The 18,993-nt window shown below is 49.2% G+C and overlaps 2 protein-coding genes across 3 annotated transcripts in view; both read right to left on the bottom strand.

The window, feature by feature from the left end:
• GGT5 (gamma-glutamyltransferase 5) overlaps positions 1–14,918 on the bottom strand; it is a 32,105-nt gene extending 17,187 nt beyond the window's left edge. Inside the window, exon 1 of one of the 2 annotated variants that reach the window (XM_077874514.1) lies at positions 14,719–14,918. Coding sequence is in view for 1 of the 2 variants with exons in the window: in XM_077874513.1 (XP_077730639.1) it covers positions 12,669–12,841 (173 nt within the window). In the remaining variant the exon portion in view is untranslated. The other variant, XM_077874513.1, reaches the window with a different exon arrangement.
• Positions 14,919–15,788: 870 nt separating this feature from the next.
• GGT1 (gamma-glutamyltransferase 1) overlaps positions 15,789–18,993 on the bottom strand; it is a 29,508-nt gene continuing 26,303 nt past the window's right edge. Inside the window, exons 10-14 of the mRNA XM_077874512.1 lie at positions 17,175–17,362; positions 16,825–16,952; positions 16,616–16,728; positions 16,430–16,543; positions 15,789–16,095 (exon numbers count right to left, since the gene is read on the bottom strand). Of these exons, the coding sequence (XP_077730638.1) occupies positions 15,949–16,095; positions 16,430–16,543; positions 16,616–16,728; positions 16,825–16,952; positions 17,175–17,362 (690 nt within the window). The 3' untranslated portion in view covers positions 15,789–15,948. The remainder of the gene's footprint in view (positions 16,096–16,429; positions 16,544–16,615; positions 16,729–16,824; positions 16,953–17,174; positions 17,363–18,993) is intronic.

Here is an 18,993-nt window from a genome sequence, read left to right as displayed (position 1 = left end):
CTCCTCCTACTCAGGTGCACATGCACACACACTCTCTCTCTCTTTCAAGTAAATAAAAATAAAATCTTTTTTTTAAATAAAAATAAAATCTAAAAAAAAGAAAGTAGGAGACCATATATATTTTTTCATTTTGTGAAAACAGCAAAAGGAATTCAAGAGCCATGAAGTGATAAAAACTATTTTGACCCACCTTCCAGCATAAAAGTAAAGAAAAATTCATCTTGCTTGAATGTGAACAATAAAACATGTTGAAGTCACACCCCAAACAGACTTGTTATAAGGGAAAAAGATAATAAGGAGCAGAATAACAACCCCCAGGCAACCAGAAAGATAAGCCTATAAAGCAAATGTTAGCGCAGCCCGGGTGGCTCAGTAGTTTAACATCACCTTCAGTCCAGGGCCTGATCCTGGAGACTCGGGATTGAGTCCCACCTCAGGCTCCCCGCATGGAGCCTGCTTCTCCCTCTGCCCATGTTTCTGCCTCTCTCTCTCTCTCTCTCTCTCTCTCTGTGTGTCATGAATAAATAAGTAAAATCTTTAAAAAAAAATAAAGCAAATGTTAACGTCAACTTAATATTTCAAAATGTGTCAAAATAAAAATTTTTTTTAATTTTTATTTATTTATGATAGTCACAGAGAGAGAGAGAGGCACAGAGACACAGGCAGAGGGAGAAGCAGGCTCCATGCACCGGGAGCCCAATGTGGGATTCGATCCCGGGTCTCCAGGATCGCACCCTGGGCCAAAGGCAGGCGCCAAACCGCTGTGCCACCCAGGGATCCCAAAATGTGTCAAAATAAATTAAAAGAATTATAGAAGCAATGAAGGGGCAGTATACATCAAAATTAGAAAAACTGTTAATGAAGAGATTGGAAAAGATGACTTTAGAAAACAAAACTATAGAAAAAAATTCAAAACTAGAGAACTCAGGAAAGAATAAAACAAAAGAAAAAACTCTCAGAAATGAAGGCTAAACAAAGATAAATAGAGCAAATCCTTACAGAGTTTCCCTAAAAAAAAAAGAGAGAGAGAGAGAAGATGAAAAGAGGGAATTTTTTTAATCAAAAAGAAATGAAAAGGAGATTTTAAAATACAAAAGATAGGCAAGAAGATCAAACATACACTTAGTAGGAGTCCCGGAGTGGAAAACCAAATCTATGGGACAGAATAAAATAAACACTATAATTCAAGATAACTCTCCTGATTTAAAAAGAAAAAAAAACATAAAACTTATTCTGTATTGAAAAAAGTCATTCCACTGCATGGGAAAAATCAATTTGGAATAGTCAATATTGAGGTATATTCTAATAAACTATTGAACTTTAATAACAATAATTATTTGGGCATCTAGATATAAAGATTAGCTTTCTTAGAAAATAATATTGTCATCAGACTTTTCAACACCAATGAAGTGTTATAATCAACACATTCAAGGACAGAAAATGTGAACCAATGATTTTATTTACTTATTTTTTTTTTGAACCAATGATTTTATATCCAGATAAACTGACAGTCACCTACAAAGGCCACGGACTTTTATAAACACTCAAGAACTCAGTGAATATTTACTCTGTGAAAACTTCCTGAGGAATCTAATATAAACAAACTTCAGGGCAGCCTGGGTGGCTCAGTGGTTTGGCGCTGCTTTCTGTCTGGGGCGTGATCCTGGAGACCCGGGATCAAGTCCCACATGGGGCTCCCTGCATGGAGGCTGCTTCTCCCTCTACCTGTGTCTCTGCCTCTCTCTGTCTCTCTCTTTGTATCTCTCATGAAAAAATAAATAAAATCTTTAAGGAAAAAAAGAAAAGAACAGAAATTTAAAAAATAAAACTTCAGACAACTAAAATAACATGAGTGAGAGTAGGAATTAAATACATATTTACCTATAGATTTAAGACTAAAAGTGATGGTTATAATGGAAACAATACATCAATGTAATGTCTATTGTTCTGAAAATGTAGGTACAGTACAAACACAAAAATGGAGTAGAGATATTGTTTTGAGGACATGACTGTTGTCTTTTACTTATGGGCCAAATGACAGGCTAAAAAGAGAAAATACTCTGGTTTACAGCCCCCCCCCCCCAGTACTGATAAAAGTAAATGTACCTGTGTTACGGCACACAAAACTGGATGTTTGGATGTGTTAAGTGAACCAGTGAAAATTTTTCTTTTAAAGATTGTGTGGACAGAAAACTCATTTGGTAGAAGAAAATTAAATGAAAAAAATAGTAGAAACACCGAAAGCTATTATGGGTGGTGAGACCTGTTGTGTGGATTAAAAAAAGGAGGATGGGAGTGAGAATGGAGAGGCTATATAAGAAATAGAATAAGGTTATTGATTTGACCAATAGGTATTAACCGAGAGTAAAAAGATATCCCATATCCCTTCAGATCCTATCTTGGGAAAGAGAACAGAGGAAAGAAGAGGTTTCTAGGTAGTTTCAGTATCACTTATAGTAGAGAAGTCCTCAATCTACTGGGATAGACGGAGGAGAGAGATTTTTATTCTGAGGAATTGGTTCATATTATTGCAGAGACTGGCAAGTTCAAAATCTGTAGGGCAGGCCAGGAGGATGGAAATTCAGACAGGATTTTTATGTTACAGATTCAAGGCTGAATTCCTTCTTCTCTGGGAAATCTGGTTTTGCATTTCAGGTCTTTAACTGATTGGATGTGGCCCACCCATGTTTTAAGATAATCTGTTTTACTTAAAGTCAACTGAGTGAAATGTTAATTACATCTACAAAAGACCCTCAGAGCAACATCTAGACTAGTATTTGACCAAAAGACTGGGCACTATAGCCTAGTTTAACCATCAGAGGAGTAAAGAATTTCCCCCAAAAGAAGAAGAACTAAAGTACCATATTTATATATCTAATATTGTAATTACATATAATATATGATACAATAAAGATATCAACAGAAGTATAACTATTAGAACAAAAACACAAACCTTTCTTTTTTTAATTTTTATTTATTTATGATAGTCACACAGAGAGAGACAGAGAGAGAGAGAGAGGCAGAGACATAGGCAGAGGGAGAAGCAGGCTCCATGCTCCGGGAGCCCGACGTGGGATTCGATCCCGGGTCTCCAGGATCACGCCCTGGGCCAAAGGCAGGCGCCAAACCGCTGTACCACCCAGGGATCCCACAAACCTTTCTTGATATCAAAAGCTATGCCAAAAAGAGAAAATAAGTGATATATTTCTTGTTTTTGCAAATAGAAATTTTAAAAATCATAGCAAAAAAAAGAAAGAAAAAATGAGAAGAGACATATAAATTAAAAAACACAAGAAAAATAAAAGACAAATGAAAATAATTCCCTCTAAAAGACTGACTAGAAACAAGATGGGGGCCCTGGGTGGCTCAGTCATTTGGGCGTCTGCCTTGGGCTCGAGTCATGATCCCAGGGTCCTGGCATTGAGCCCTGTGTTGGGCTCCCTGCTCAGTGGAGAGCCTGCTTCTCCCTCTCCCTCTGCTGCTCCCCCTGCTTATGGGCGTACTCAATCTCTCTCTCTCTCTCTCTCTCTCTCTCAAAAATAAATAAATAAATAAATAAATAAATAAATAAATAAATAAAATCTTTAAAAAAACGAACAGGATGAAGATGATGTGAATGAGATCTTTAAGGATATATATAGTCTTTTACACAGTTTTGACTTATATTCAAAAATAAAATTAAAAAGGAAACCCTAGAATTGAACACAAACTGGAAAAAAATTAAGCTAATGGTATATTGAACTGATAAATACACAGGAAAAATATTTTAATTTTACCATACATCTTTTGTGGGATATATCCAAAGGACAACAAAACAAAAACAACAACAACAACAACAAAACAACCTGCAAAGACATCTCAAATTTTACTTAGTAGATTTGTTGTTTATAGTAGTTCTGTTGAAGTAATTTTGAAACTATTTTGTGATTATTTGGGGAGAGAGCAAGTAAGTAAATATATTAACGTTGATGAGAACTTCTCTTACCATGGCAGAAGAGACACACAGGACCAGATAGAGGAAGATGGGAAGGAGCCTATGACTGTGGATCTCAACTGGAGGTCTCAGTACAGACTCATGATATTTGTACATTGCTCCTGGTTCTACGCAGGGACACAATGTAGAAGGAATGGCTTCCCTGTATCAATGAACACTCTAGCACTCAGATCTTGATTTCTGAAATACCATACACTCCTGATTCCTGATTTCAGATCTGGCTGAGGGAATATACAAGTATACTTGTGTATATATACAATATACAAGTATACTTCTTGGGCCAGAAGTCAAGAAAATTTTCCAAGACTAATGGATTCATGTGAAAGAACATAGTTGCTGGCCTTGAGGAGCTCCCATTGGTCAAATCTGTGACAATTTGGGCATCGAAAAGCATAACAGGGCAGCCCAGGTGGCTCAGCGGCTTAGTGCTGCTTCAGCCCAGGGTCTGATCCTGGAGACCAGGCATCGAGTCCCATGTCAGGCTCCCTGCATGATCCCAGGGTCCTGGCATTGAGCCCTGTGCTGGGCTCCCTGCTCAGTGGAGCCCAACACACTGCATGGAGACTGCCTCTCCCTCTGCCTCTCTGTCTCTCTCTGTCTCTCTGTCTCTCTCTCTGTCTCTGTGTGTGTGTGTGTGTGTCTCTCATGAATGGATGAATAAAATCTTTTAAAAAAAATGTAATAGTGATGGCTTATAATATATTGAATCAAAACAGTCCTTGAGTTGATAGTGATACTCGAGAACATCTAGGTTGGGGAGAAGGGGATATTTTTTACCGAAGAATGCAAGCTCGTGAATGTTGAAGAGATGACAGGTTTAGAAATCATCTTTTTGCAAACACAAATTTATTTATTCAGACAAGGACCAAAATAGATGCTAAAACATGGATCAGGTGTTTGAAAAAAGGATATTCACCTTGACTCAAAGTATCAAACCGTATGTTACTAATTTAATAAGGAAAATGGTATTCCTTACAATGCAGACATATGGAAGATATCACCTTTTATGAAGTAAGCCAACTTAATTAGTCTCACCAATGATGGGAGAGCCTTCGTGTTTAACCAGAGTCTAATAAAGAAGAAGGAATCAGACAAATCAAGATTGTGAAGCAAGGCTGTGATTCAACTGGATGGACTGGCTCTAAAAATGTTAATGTCGCAGGGGCACCTGGGTGGCTCAGTTGGTTAGGCAGCCCACTCTTGATTTCAGCTCAGGTCATGATCTCTGGGTCCTGGGATTGAGCCCCGCCTCCGGCTCTATACTTGGTGGGGAGTTTCCTTGAGATTCTCTTTCTCCTTTCCCTCTGCTCCCTCCCCCTACTCACAAGCTCTTTAAATAAATAAATAAACAAATAAATAAATCTTTTAAAAAATTAATGTCATAGAAGATCAATTTTGTTTGTTTTTTTTTTAAGAAGCAAGAGATAGGGACGCCTGGGTGGCTCAGCAGTTGGGCATCTGCCTTTGGCTCAGGTCGTGATCCTGGGGTTCCAGGATCGAGTCCCACATCAGGCTCCCTGCATGGAGCCTGCTTCTCCCTCTGCCTATGTCTCTGCCTCTCTCTCTCTCTCTCTGTTTCTCTCATGAATGAATAAATACAATCTTTTTAAAAATTAAAAAAAAAAGAAGCAAGAGATAGTTCTATATTAAAGAAGACTAAAAAAACATGACAATCACTGATTGAATACTGGATCTAAAGAGATAAATAGAGGATATAGATAGATGATAGAGAGATAGATAATAGATGACAGAATTATTGGATCAGTGGGGAAAATTTGAATTGGATAAGGTATCAAATACTATTATTATATCAAGGTCAAATTTCTTGAGTGTGATAATGGTATCAATGTTATATAGGAGAATGATCTTATTCTTAGTATATAAGTATATATTCTTAAGTATATATCTTCTTAGTAGATATATACTTAAGTATTTAGGGATAAGGTGCCATGATTAATCAAACTTTTTTTTTAAAGATTTTATTTATTTAGGGATCCCTGGGTGGCGCAGCGGTTTGGCGCCTGCCTTTGGCCCAGGGCGCAATCCTGGAGACCCGGGATCGAATCCCACATCAGGCTCCCGGTGCATGGAGCCTGATTCTTCCTCTGCCTATGTCTCTGCCTCTCTCTCTGTGACTATCATAAATAAATAAAAAAATTAAAAAAAAAAGATTTTATTTATTTACTCATAAGAGACAGAGGCAGAGACATAGGCAGAGGGAGAAGCAGGCTCCCTGCAGGGAGCCTGTCGTGGGACTTGATTCCAGGACCCTGGGATCACAACTTGAGCCAAAGGCAGATGCTCAACCATTGCCACCCAGGTGCCCCGATTAATGCAGCTTTTAAAAAACACAGATAGATAATATATAAAGAGAGAGAAAGAAAATGAGGTGATATATTAACACTTGGTGAACGGAAGTGAAGGATAAATGGGGATTCTTTCCATTTTTTCTGTGGGTGTAAAACTTTTTCAGAGGCACCTGGTGGCTCCGTCGGTTAAGCATCTGCCTTCAGCTCAGGTCGTGATCCGAGGGCTCTGGGATCCAGCCCTACAATGGGCTTTTTGCTCAGCAGGGAGCCTGCTTCTTCCTCTCCCTCTGCCTACCACTCCACCTACTTTTGCATGCTCTCTCTCTGTCAAATAAGTAAGATCTTAAAAAAATAAAAAATAAAACTTTTTTAAAATAAAAATAGGAGCACCTGGCTGGCACAATCAGGCATCCAACTGTTAATTTTGGCTCAGGTCATAATCTAGGGTTGTGGGATAGAGCCCCACATCGGACTCTGTGCTCAGTGCAGATCCTGCTTGAGATTCCCTCTCCCTCTCCTTCTGCACCACCAGCTCATGCTCTCTCTCTCTCTCTCTAAAATAAATAAATAATTTTTTTTTTTAAATACAAGCATTTAGGGGGAAGTAGCCAAAACAACAACAAAAAACTTGTGAAATGCAGCTCAGCCAAACTTTGAGGGAAAATTATAGCTTTAAATTATTTATTGGGCAGCCTGGGTGGCTCAGCAGTTTAGCGCCACCTTCAGCCCAGGGCATGATCCTGGGGACCCAGGATCGAGTCCCACGTCGGGCTCCTTGCATGGAGCCTGCTTCTCCCTCTGCCTGTGTCTCTGCCTCTCTCTCTCTCTGTGTCTCTCATGAATAAATAAATAAAATCTTAAAAAAAAAAAAGACTTCTCAAGAACAAAGAGAGAAAACACTAATTACTAATACCAGAAATGAAAGAGGACTCATTACAGACCTTATAGACATTAAAAAAGTATTAAGAAAATTGTATGAACCAATAGTCTGCCTATAAAGGTGACAGTATGAATCCCTTGGAAAGAATGAACTAAAATGGGCACAAGGAGAAATAAGGGACACCTGGGTGGCTCAGTGGTTGAGTGTCTGCCTTTGGCTCGGTTGGTGATCCCGGGATCCTGGAAACAAGTCCCACATCAGGCTCCTGGCAAGAAGCCTACTTCTTCCTCTACCTATGTCTCTGCCTCTCTCTGTGTGTCTGTCATGAATAAGTTTTAAAAAGAAGAACAAGAACAAGAAATAATAAAAACTTGGTAGTCTTTCTTATTAAAGAAGTAGAATCCATTTCTAGGGCACCTAACTGTCTCATCTCAGGATTGTAAGTCTGAGACTCAAGTTGGGTGTAGAGATTACTTACAAATAAAATATTTTAAAAAAGAGAGAGATAGAATCCACTATATAAAACCTTCACACACACACACACATACACACAAATAACTCTGGCTCAGAAGCCTTAACCAGTAAATTCTTCCAAGCATTTGAAGAGAAAATAACACTAACCTTAAACACAAAAAAACAACATAAAACCTTGTCTCCCAGAATGTAGAAAAAGAGAGAACACTTCCCAGTTCTTTTTATGAGGCCACTAAACCTTGATACCAAAACCTGGGGACGCCTGGGTGGCTCAGCCATGGAGCATCTACCTTCAGCTTGGGTCATGATCCTGGGGTCCTAGGATCAAGTCCTGCATCAGGCTCCCTGTATGAAGTCTGCTTCTCCCTCTGCCTGTGTCTCTGCCTCTCTCTGTGGTCTCTCATGAATAAATAAATAAAATATTTTTTTAAAACCTGACAAAGATATTATAAGAAAAGAAAAAGTACAGACCAGAATCGCTCATGAACATAAAGACAAAATTCCTAAACAAAATGTTAGCACATCAGGGGTACCTTGGCTGGCTCAGTCAGTAGAGCATGCGACTCTTATTAATCTCAGGGTCATGAGTTCAAACCCCATAGTGGGTGTGCAGCCTTCTTAAAAAAAAAAAGTTAGCAAACCAAATAAAAAATGATATTAAAATTAGAACAAGTGTGGTTCTTTCAGAGATACAAGGGTGGTTTAATTTATTTTAAAAGATAGAAAAATCAGGCAGCCTGGGTGGCTCAGCAGTTTAGCGCCGCGTTTAGCCCAAGGCCTGATCCTGGAGTCCCGGGATCAAGTCCCACGTCGGGCTCCCTGCATGGAGCCTGCTTCTCCTTCTGCCTGTGTCTCTGCCTCTCTCTCTCATGAATAAATAAATAAAATCTTTAAAAGAATAAATAAAAGATAGAAAAAAATCATTTGATTTTCTTGATAATGCAGAAAATGTATTTGATGTAAAACCTGATAGGAAAATGGGCAAAGATTTAAAAAAACATTTTTTTTTATTGGAATTCAATTTGCCAACGTATAGCATAACACCCAGTGGGGCAAAAGATTTTAACAGAGATTTCATAAAAGAGGATATTCAGATGGCCAGTAATCACAGCCCCTCAGCACTAGGCATGGATTTGTTGATTGTCTGTCTCAGCCACCACAAAGGCAAGGACTTTGACCATCTGGTTACCACTGTGCCCCCAGGACAATGGCTGGCAGACAGTAGGTGCTGCATTCCTATTTGATGAAGCCTCCTGCAGGTAGAAAAGCATGCACGCACCTCACCCATCTGTATACACATGCTCACAGGCATGTGGCCCAGGTGAGGGCCACCTGGGCTAGAGTTCTTACTCCCCAGCTGCATGATACGGGGCACACGATTCAACCTTCCTAAGCCTGGGTCTTTTTTTTTTTTTTAAGTAAACTCTACACCCAATGTGGGATTTGAACTCATGACCCCAAGATCAAGAGCCACTTGCTCTACTGACTGAAACAGCAAGGCACCCTGAGCCTTGGTGTTTTTAGCTGTGAGTGGAAACAGTTCTGACCAGCAGAGAGCTACAGTGTAGAACAATCAGGCATCTCTAACACGTCTGTCCCCAAGCAGCTGAGAGGCTGCTGTCACCATCGCTGCTGTCACCCACCCAGGTTTGCACACTCCCGCAAGTGGATGCACGGTGCCAGGCACGCAGGCTGTTTCCACTAGCATGGCCCCAGAGGGGAGGAAATGCAGTAATTTCCTGGTGATCTGGCCAGGAGTCCAGAGAGCCACTAGGGTCACAGGAACGGGGACAGGAGGAAGGCTCACACCCTAAACCCTATGAGCCTTCCCCACAGTAGGGTCCCCTGCTCTGACCCTAGCCCTAACTCCAGGTCCTGAGATGCCAACCACATCCAGTACAAGGCACTATAACAGTCAGTGGTCAGACTGCTGCCATCAAGGGAGCACCTCCTATGGGCCGGGCAAGCTTCATGCTCCCCCTCCATGAAGGAAGTGCTGGCAGGAGTCCCATTTCACAGGTGGGGAAACTGAGGCTGGAAGGTTACAACAATGTGCCGGAGCCCCTGCTCTCCTCTGAGCTGAGAGTGTGACCCACAGACCTCTGGATGGGGCTGGAGCAGCTGATAAGACCCAGCTCTCAGGGGCCCATCCCCATGCTCACCTCTGCAGCCCAGTGCCAGCCCAGACTCCAATGCCCTAGAAGGTGAACACTCTGGATACTACAACCTTCTTCTTTTTTTTTCCAAATTTTTAATTTTTTAAAAAAATTATATATTTGAGAGAAAGAAAGAGAGAGAGAGAGAGACCACAAGCAGGGGGAGCAGCAGAGGGAAAGGAAGAGGCAGGCCCAGGAACTTGAGATCATGACCTGAGCTGAAAGCAGAAGGCAGACATTTGATGGACTGAGCCACCCAGGCATTGCCCCCACTATCCTCTTTTCCAGCTTCTCCCTTCATGAGTAAAGCTCTGACCTTTACAGGTCTGCTAGGGGCTGGGGAGGCTTTGGGACCCAGGACAGGCGATGGAGGGCTCTGGGAAGACCCCGCTGCTCTAGGAGCTCAGGACAGTTTCCATCCCTACAGAGGCAGCAAGAGAATGACAGTCCCAGCTGGGCTTGCTCACTCTGTGACACCAGGCAGCTCCCTTCTGTTCAGGCCTAGTTTCCTTAGAACTCAAGTGCAGCAATGAATCCCATTGGATTCTGGGAAAAACAATGAATCTTCCCACTGAGGATCTTGTGGGAGGACAGGTATTTCTTTTTTCTTTTTTTTTTTTAATTTTTATTTATTTATGATAGTCACACACAGAGAGAGAGAGAGAGGCAGAGACATAGGCAGAGGGAGAAGCAGGCTCCATGCACTGGGAGCCTGACGTGGGATTCGATCCCAGGTCTCCAGGATCGCGCCCTGGGCCAAAGGCAGGCGCTAAACCACTGCGCCACCCAGGGATCCCGAGGACAGGTATTCCTGAGTGGCCACAGCAGACACATGTCACAAACCTAAAAGCTACCATTACCCTGAAGCTCACGCAGTCTCCCTAGAAGACAAGCACTTACTCGGAGCCTTGGAACGCCCAGTTTGCACATAAGCCTTACATGCTGGGACATAACGCTGAAAAAAGACAGACTAGAGGGGCAGAGGGGATAGGACCTCACTGTCACTGTGTGTCTATTTATCCACTACTCATGGTGCTGGGTCCTCACTCATGCCAACCTTAAGAACCCGCCCCCAGGGGCTCTGGCTGTAGAAGGCCCACCCCAAAGGGGCAAACCTGGTGCTGGTAGAATAGGAGATTGGGTCTGGGAGGCCCCGATGGTGAAAGGAGATGGTGGGAGGGGAGCTGGGGACAGCACTGAGGAGGGACAGCAGGCTTCAGACAGGCAGTGCCCTTCAGACCCCTGCAGTGGCATGGCCAGGAGTTCTCAAGGGGGTGGATTTTAGCCAGGAGGCCCCCCAGCCCAGCCAGGGTCTCTGGATCCGTGATCCACAGCTTTGGGGGGACAGCTCCAGGCTCCCTCCCACTCCTGGCTTCTTAAAACAAGAAAAGGAAGTGGAGAGTGCTGTTCTTTGACAAACACACAAAATGCAGGGGGCGGGAGGGCTGGGGGGAGAAACCACATCCGGCTCTTCGTACCAAGGAGAGTTGCAGGGAGCATCACGGACTCAGAACAGAGACCCCAACCCCAACTGTCACGTGCACAGCAGACTGTGCCACAGAGAGCCCCCCAAAGTCTCGGGGAGATACAGTGACCCCAAAACCCCCACAGAGAAATGAGGCAGCGGCTCTCACTGCTGACATCTGTGTCCCTGGCAGTGGTCTCTGGGGCCTGAAGCCCCTGGCACTGTTTGCATCTTTACAACTATAGGTTGGGGGGTGGGGAGTGGGGGCACTCAGCACCCCTGTATGCTCTCCAGAGCACGCGGGGAGGGGAGGCTCCCCTGGGGAGACCAGGTAGCCTGTCCTCCACTTGTCGCTGTCCTCCTAGAAGGAGCCCCAAGGGAGGGGAAAGAGGACCAGGTCAGGAGAGACAGATGGACGACAGACAGAGAAAGGAAGGAAGGAGTGAAAAGGTGAATGAATGAAACAGAAGGATAAAGCATGTAGGGACGGTGAAGCCAGAACAAAGGTGGCACAGAACGCCACCTGCCCAGAGGTGCCCTGAGCCAGGACTTGGCCACACTCTCCCTTGCTCTGGGACTGTCCCCTCGGTTTACAAAGCACTTCTGATCCTGACAATGACCTATGAGGCGGTTATTCTGGGAAGCAGACCCAGCCAGCAGGGAGGGGGATGGTGGCTCAGGCTCCTTGCTGGCCTGGGCTGGGGGCCAAGGGCCAGGAGGGGCGTCCTGCTATGTTCTGCCCCGGTGGGCAGCGGAAGCCTCCCACTGGCTGGGCTTCCTGGAAAGGAGTTGGAAAACATCAGCGGGACCCCTTTCTACCACCCACCCTGCCCCTGCCCCGAATGAATGTCAGTCACTGGTCGGGCCCCAGGCAACCTCAGAAGGGGAGGCAGTGGGGGACATGGTGCTAGCAAGGGCAGGTTTCCCTGGTCCTGGGCCAGGGTGAGAGACTGGCTCTGGGCAGCACTGAGTGCACCCTGGCAGGCCAGGACTCGTCCATGCTTCTGGGGAAAAAAAACCCAGCCTTGGAGAACGGTCGTGGCTTCTCCGAAGGGCCAGCACCTATCATCAGGGCCAGCCTGGCCCAGACCAGTCACACCGTGGCCATGCCCTCTCCGGGCCTCCAGAGCCCTGGAGCTAGGGATAGACTCATGCACCACCTCTGCAATATCCCCTGACCCCCTTGTGCCCCATACACACAGCTGCCTCCTGCTCTGTGCCAGGGTCCTGGGCCTGCTTCCTTGCTGGAATCCAAACCCACACGGCCCCCACTACGAGTGCGCACGCACACACACACATGCACCTTCTCCACACTCTCATCACAGGTCACAAAGTCTCCGGCAGGGCTGGCCACCCAGAGCCACCCAGCAACCACCCACCTCTTACTCACCGCCCAATGTCCGAGCAGACCTTGGAGTCAGCGGCAACCGCGGCATGGGCAAAGGCCTGGGGCCCACAGCGGGCATGGTGGCGAGAGAGGACCACAGCGGACACAATGATGGCCAGGGCCAGCCCCAACCCCAGCAGGACCATGCTGACCGTGGCCTTGTGGCCTTGGGCCATGACTCTGAGGCCACAGGTGGAGATAGAGGGCAGATGGACACACAGATGGGTGGATGAATCCACAAGAAGATGGGCAGATGGATGCACAGGTGATTGGACAGATGAACAAAGAGGTGGGGGCCAGAGATAGACAAACGGATTGATAGTCTAGACAGCTGGATATAGGATAGTAAGGGAAGGATGGTCAGAGAGACAGTTGGACAGAGACAGGATTACAGACAGGTGGACAGGACAGACAGGTTTACAAAGAGAGGCACCCTGGAGGACAGGTGGGTGTATGGACGGACAGCTGGCAGCAGCGGGGCTGCTGCCCTACTCAAGCGCTCGCTAGAGAGGCAGAGCTGGCCACACGCCTGAACTTCCAGTTTCTAGCCCCTGTTCTTGGCCCTGGCAGGAGGCCAGGGAGCAGGGCGTTTATGGGGAGTTTTCTTTCCAGAGAGGAGCAAGCCACTGCTGTTAACTCCCTCATTCCCACAGCCTGCCCCCTACAAGCCTTGAGGGTAGCCCAGGGCTCTCCCAACCCATGTGCTTGAGGACTTGGCATCTCCTGTCCCCAAGGGAGCCAGGGTGCAGGGGTACAGGCTGCTCTCCAGTCCCCAGCAAAGCCGGGACAGCAGGGCTCAGGCTCAGAGGGGCAAGGAGCCACAGTGGTGCCCCGACTCCCACCTCCTTGGTGTGGTTCCACTCAGCAACAGCTTGCTTTGGCATCCCGAGAGCTGGAGGATACTGAGGATTTCTGGGGCAAAAGGGTGAGGCTGGAGGGGGGCAGAGTCAGAGGGTAGAGTGGACCCAAGGCAATGGCACTCAGGGCCTGGGTTCAAGTCCCCGTTTGGCCGTAGCCTACTAGGAAACAAGGGTGACCAGGAGGGGGCTCAGCTCTCCAATCTGCATCAGACACCCAGGACTACAAGACAGCTGTGTGAGGAAAGCAAACGGGGCCTGCCTCCAGCCCTTGGCACCCAGTGCCCACCAGACCATCCACCCCTGGGTCTTGCTGTCCCAGAAACACCACCATGGGCCTCCTGAGAATGAGGCTGCCCTCCCATCTGCATCTCTGCGCTTCCCTGGCTGGGTGTCTGCTCCTCTGTGCTGGCTGTGCCTCCCCTCCTGGGGACACTAGCTTAGACCTTCCCCTGCCCAGACCTCAGGGTATTCAACAGGGAGGCAGCTGGAGGAGGGGGACCCTTCTCGACCAGGTTTAGCAGGAGTCAGGCTGGACTCCCACCTCCACAGCACCCACAGCCCCCCTATGCTCTCTGGCTTCCTTTCCAGCTGAGCGCTGCCAGCCCCAGGCCTCTCTACGCCTCCTGGTACAGTAAAGAAACTGCCCACGCAGCCACACAGCCCGCCAGGCCCCATCCTGAGCCCCTGGTCAGCCTGGGCAGGCTCTCCACTAGGCCTGTCCCCGTAGCTGCCACGTGGGGTGGGAAGCCTATGGGCGCCTTCTTCTGTTCCCACTGTCCCCCCTGCCACAGTGACATTGCTCAACCCAGAAACAAAGTGCATTCCTGGGCCAGGGCCAGCCCATCCGCTGGGAAGGCAGGGACAGAGACAGTGGGTCTGAGTGGGGGCTGAGGGGACACCCCCCCCTCCCCAGCCATTCTGGTCAGGCTGAGGCCAGGGTGCAGGGAACAGAGGAGCGAAGTCCCAGGAAAGGCAAGAGCATCATGCCAGGCCTACCTGGCTAGGTGTGGCTGGACAGGCTTAGCAAGGAAAGGCCCTGAATATCCTTGCCCAGGAGGTGAGGGGCAGGAGATGATGGGAAGGAAAGAGAGGAAACCAAGTCCCCCAGCACCCAACGGAGCCCTCAGCTGAGCCCCAGGGGGCCTGGGGAACTGGGTGCACTCTGCCCACAAGCAGGAACCCACAAGCTTTACCTCCACCCGGAGCAAGACTAACCCCTCAGGCCTGTCTTCTCTCCTGCAAACATGGCCTTTCCTCTAGGGCCAAAATGAAGGCTGAGGAGATCGACACACCCCACCAGCCCAGCCTCCATCCTGTCCCCGGGGGACCCAGAGGTACCGCCCTCCAGGGCACAGGGCCCAGACACTGCAGACACAGAACCCTGCTTCCTTGTGGGCCCTTTAGAATCGCCAAGTTTTCCTGTCTCATGAAGGAGAGCCCAGACTCCTCCCCTGGCTCCTGTGCCCCTGTCCCCAGGGGTCCCCGCTGATGCTCCCTGGTCAGGGGGCTATCTGGCCATCAGGCTGTGATCCCTCCTCCCCTGCCCACACCCGCCAGCCGTTCAGAGCTCCTCAGCCAGACATTACAGGAGTTTGCAGACTCTGGGGGAGGGCGGGAGGGGCCGGCCCATGGGGAAGGAGGCGGCCGCTGCTGCTCCTCGCCAGGCCCCTCTGGCTGGGCTGCGCTCTCCAGCCGCTCACCACTCCGAGCCCTGACCCTTGAGATCTGGGGACCTCTTCCAGTTCACTGTTCCCTGAGAACTGGGCCTCCTTCTGGAGCTGATCACAGCTTGGGTTTCATTCTGGGTTTGTGCTTGGAAACCCCCCCCCCAGGCCTGGCTCCGACCAAGACGTCTTGCTCCAGCCTCTTGCTCAATCCCACTCTTCAGACTGGAGGTCCACCTCCGTGTGTCCTCCAGAGTGTGAGCAGATGGCACCCCCGCCAGGCTGGAGGGGTAGCAGGGTTACAAGCATCAGCTGGCTGCTCTCTGCACAAGTGAACCCCAGGGCTGCGACACCGCCTGGTGGTCAACACTAGGAAGTGCCATTGGCCCCACAAGAAATGGGACCTGGGGCCCCTGGTCCAGCGACTCAGGGTGAGGACCGTGCTGGGTATGGGCTGGCCCTGTCCCCCACTCCCCTACCCACCGCGTTCTCATGAAAAGTCTCAGGCTAGCTCCCTCACCTAAGGTGTAAAGACCTCTGAGTCCCACCTCTCCACCGTCCCCACCGGACAGCTCCATTTCACACACAGGATCCTGAGGTCCAGGGATCTGGGAGCCGGGCCAGCGAGGCTGCCCAGAACCTCACGCTGCGACCCCCATTTATTGCACTGCTATGTCACTCACAGGGGAAGCAAATCCCTCAAAGTTCCACTCTGCCCCCAGCAGGCATCTCATCCCTAGGTTTGCCTGCCCTGAGCACTCAGTAGCCAGCAGGCTCCCCGCCTTTCCTGGAGTCTGAGGCAGCTGCCCAGCCACCAGCCGTGTGGACAATGGCCTGCACCACAGCGATGAAGTTGGACGTGAGCTCAGTGTTGTGGTGCCGCATCTTCAGGGCCTCAGTCACTGCCTGGGGGGCGGGAGGGGATACAGAGACCTCAGCAGGGCCCGGGATGCCACCCAAACCCCACAGACCGACCCTGAACCATGCAGGTGGTGCCATTTCCAGCCCAGTGGCCAACAAGAACAAGTTGGGGGCCGCTGGGCCTAGTGGGTCTCACTGGAGCAGGTGGCCTTACTCATGTTGCACGGAGGCTCAAGATGGCCCAGGCAGTGGGTGTGAAGGTCATCTGCCCCAGGCAGAGGACACCAGCTCTGTGATGACTCAGGAGATCCAGGCCTCCATCCAAGGACACCCTGTGGCCACCCCCCCTTGTGATTCAGTCTCCTTGGCCCTGCCCCACCTCGTCAATGTCTTTCTCCAGCGTCGTGGTGTTGGGCAGAAGCTGGTTATGAAGTCTGGGTTCCTCTACTGCCCGTTTCACATCGTAGCCAAACCATAGGTTATGGATGATGGCCTGGGGGTGGGGAGGTTGGGATCAGTGCGGTCCAAGGGCAGGGGCTGGAGGGGACAGGTAGGTGGCACATACCAGCGCAGTGGCCGTGGTGATTTGTGTGCCCCCGGAGGCACCCACCACCATGCGGACCCGGCCATCCTGGCCCACGATGATTGCCGGACACATGGACGAGAGCGGCTGCTTCCCTGTGGTCAGCAGGTGGGTGGGGAGGGACAGGGATGCTGGTCAGCTGCCTGCCCAGGACCCCAGCCCTCTCCCGTCCTGGATCCCTCATCCCACACCTGGTTTGATGAAGTTGGCTGGCGAGGGGGGCACCCCAAACTGGTTGGTGATGTTGGGGGAGCTGAAGTCATCCATCTCATCATTGAATAAGATCCCGCTGACATTTGATCGTACCTTGGAACCAAAGCTGCAGACCAGCTGGATCAGACAGCTATGCCAGATCCAGCCCTACCCCACCCTCAGCCCCCACCCACCCACCAAAGCTCCAACTTGATCCCAGTGAGGCTGGGGGGCAGGTGCTCTACCAAGGTGGGGCCTCAGTTTCCCACCATGAAAGGGGTCGATGGAGCTCCCTTCTGGGAGAGGCAAGCAGCCCCTGGCCCACCCAGGGCCACCCGGCAGCCCCTACTAGAGGTTGATGGTGCTGGTGGCCGATACAGCGCTGCCATCCTCTGCGACCACGGACAGGTGGGCAGTGCCACCGTCATCAGGCGTGTAGAACTCAGGCTCATAGTAGGAGGTCGGGTGAGTGGTGTTGTCAGAGATCCGGGCCCGGAGCTGAGCAGCAAAGAACTCGGAGCTCATGTTGCGGACCACCTGCCGAGACCCCAGAGCTGGCCTGAGGAGGTGGGGGGGGATGGGGAGGGGGCACAGGCTTGTGCGAGCAGCTCTTAGGAAGCCCCCCGACATGGCCCTGACCACAACCCTCCTGCACACTCAACCTCATGAGGCCCGTCTAATCCCCTTTCCAGCCTTTGTCTCTGCTGCAGTCCAGCAACTGTTAATATTTGTCTGTCCACCCCACAAGCCCCGACTCTTGCCACATTCAATCATTCATTCATTCATTCCTGGAGCTTGTACTGTATGCTTGCGACAAGGAACAGACACACAGGTCCCTGCCTTCCTGGCAGGGAAGACAAAGGCAGGAGGGACATGCTGGAAAGAACAAGCCAGGTAAAGGGGATGGAGAGGGATGAGGTGGGGGCAGAGTGGTCAGGGAGGCCTTCTTGGAGGAGGAGACATCTGAAAAAAAAGCCCTGAATGAGGCCTGAGTGGTAAATGCAAAGGCCTTAAGGCAGGCCTATGAGAGACAGGCAGAGGGTGAGTAGGGTGGAAGAGAGCGGTAGAGGAAGACATTGGCAGGGGGGTGACCCCATAAGTCTTTAGAAGCCCTATAAGGAATTTGGCTTTTGCTTGGAGCCACCTGGGTCCAGGACAAAGGATGCAGCACACTGGTAGTTCACAGGATCCCTCTGGTGGCTGTGTGGGGGTAGAGGGGAGAACCCAACTGGGAGGCTATGACATCAACCAAGTGAGAGATGGTGGCTGGCCCAGGTGGGACAGAATCAATGGCCCCAAAGCCTTCAGTCCAGAGTGGCCATTAACTGGGGAAGTAAACACTGTGGAAGGGGCAGTGGAGGGGACAGTCAGAAGCTTGGTTTTGAACAGGTGCCCTTTCCTGTCTCAGGTGGGCGGTGGATCTACATGTGTGGAGTTGACAGGCAAGATCAGGCTGAGGGATACACATGGAGCCGTCAGCCTCTGCTGGCTGCTTAAAGCCATGAGCCTGAACATGGTCCCCACGGCGGGAGGACAGATGGAGGAAGAGGAGAGGAGATGAGATAGGAGCCAGCATGGAAGGCCCCTGGGGACTGAGCAAAGGAAATGCCGCCAGAATTTTCCAGCAACATCCCACAGGGAAAATGTTCAGCCTGAATCTACTCCCAAGAAAACAAAAAGTCAAATCCAGGATGTGGGATGGTTCTGCAAGAAGACCGCCCTCGGTTTTATAAATCAGCCAAACAGCCAAGAGGTCTAGTGTAGGTTCAGAGACAGAGGTGATATAACCATGACTGCAAGGCAGGAGTCTGACGGGCTCTGGACCGAAACAACCCTGGGACCCCCGGCAACACAGGCGTCTAACAGGCCAGGGCCTCTCGGTGGAGTGTGTAGGAGTCCTGGGGCTTAGGAGCTACAACCCAAAGTGTGATTTCGGGGACTGGCCATCTGATACCTGAAAAAACACATGCATGTCAATAAAGAGGCACCCGGACACAGGGAGAGACGAAGGGAATGTGGCATAATGTCCACTTTACAAAATGAAAAGCTGAGGAAAGGAGGTGGTGAACAAACTGTGGGAGACGCTGCTGAGGGGGGCCCGAAGGGGAAACTGAGGCTGGACTCAGGGGGAGCGGTGAGGGGTCCTGGCAGGAGGGTCCTGACAGGAT

This window comes from Canis aureus, chromosome 27 (assembly GCF_053574225.1).
Source record: "Canis aureus isolate CA01 chromosome 27, VMU_Caureus_v.1.0, whole genome shotgun sequence".
Lineage (NCBI taxonomy): Eukaryota > Metazoa > Chordata > Mammalia > Carnivora > Canidae > Canis > Canis aureus.
Note: the sequence above shows the minus strand (reverse complement) of the source record. Positions and strands in the feature narration are given on the sequence as shown.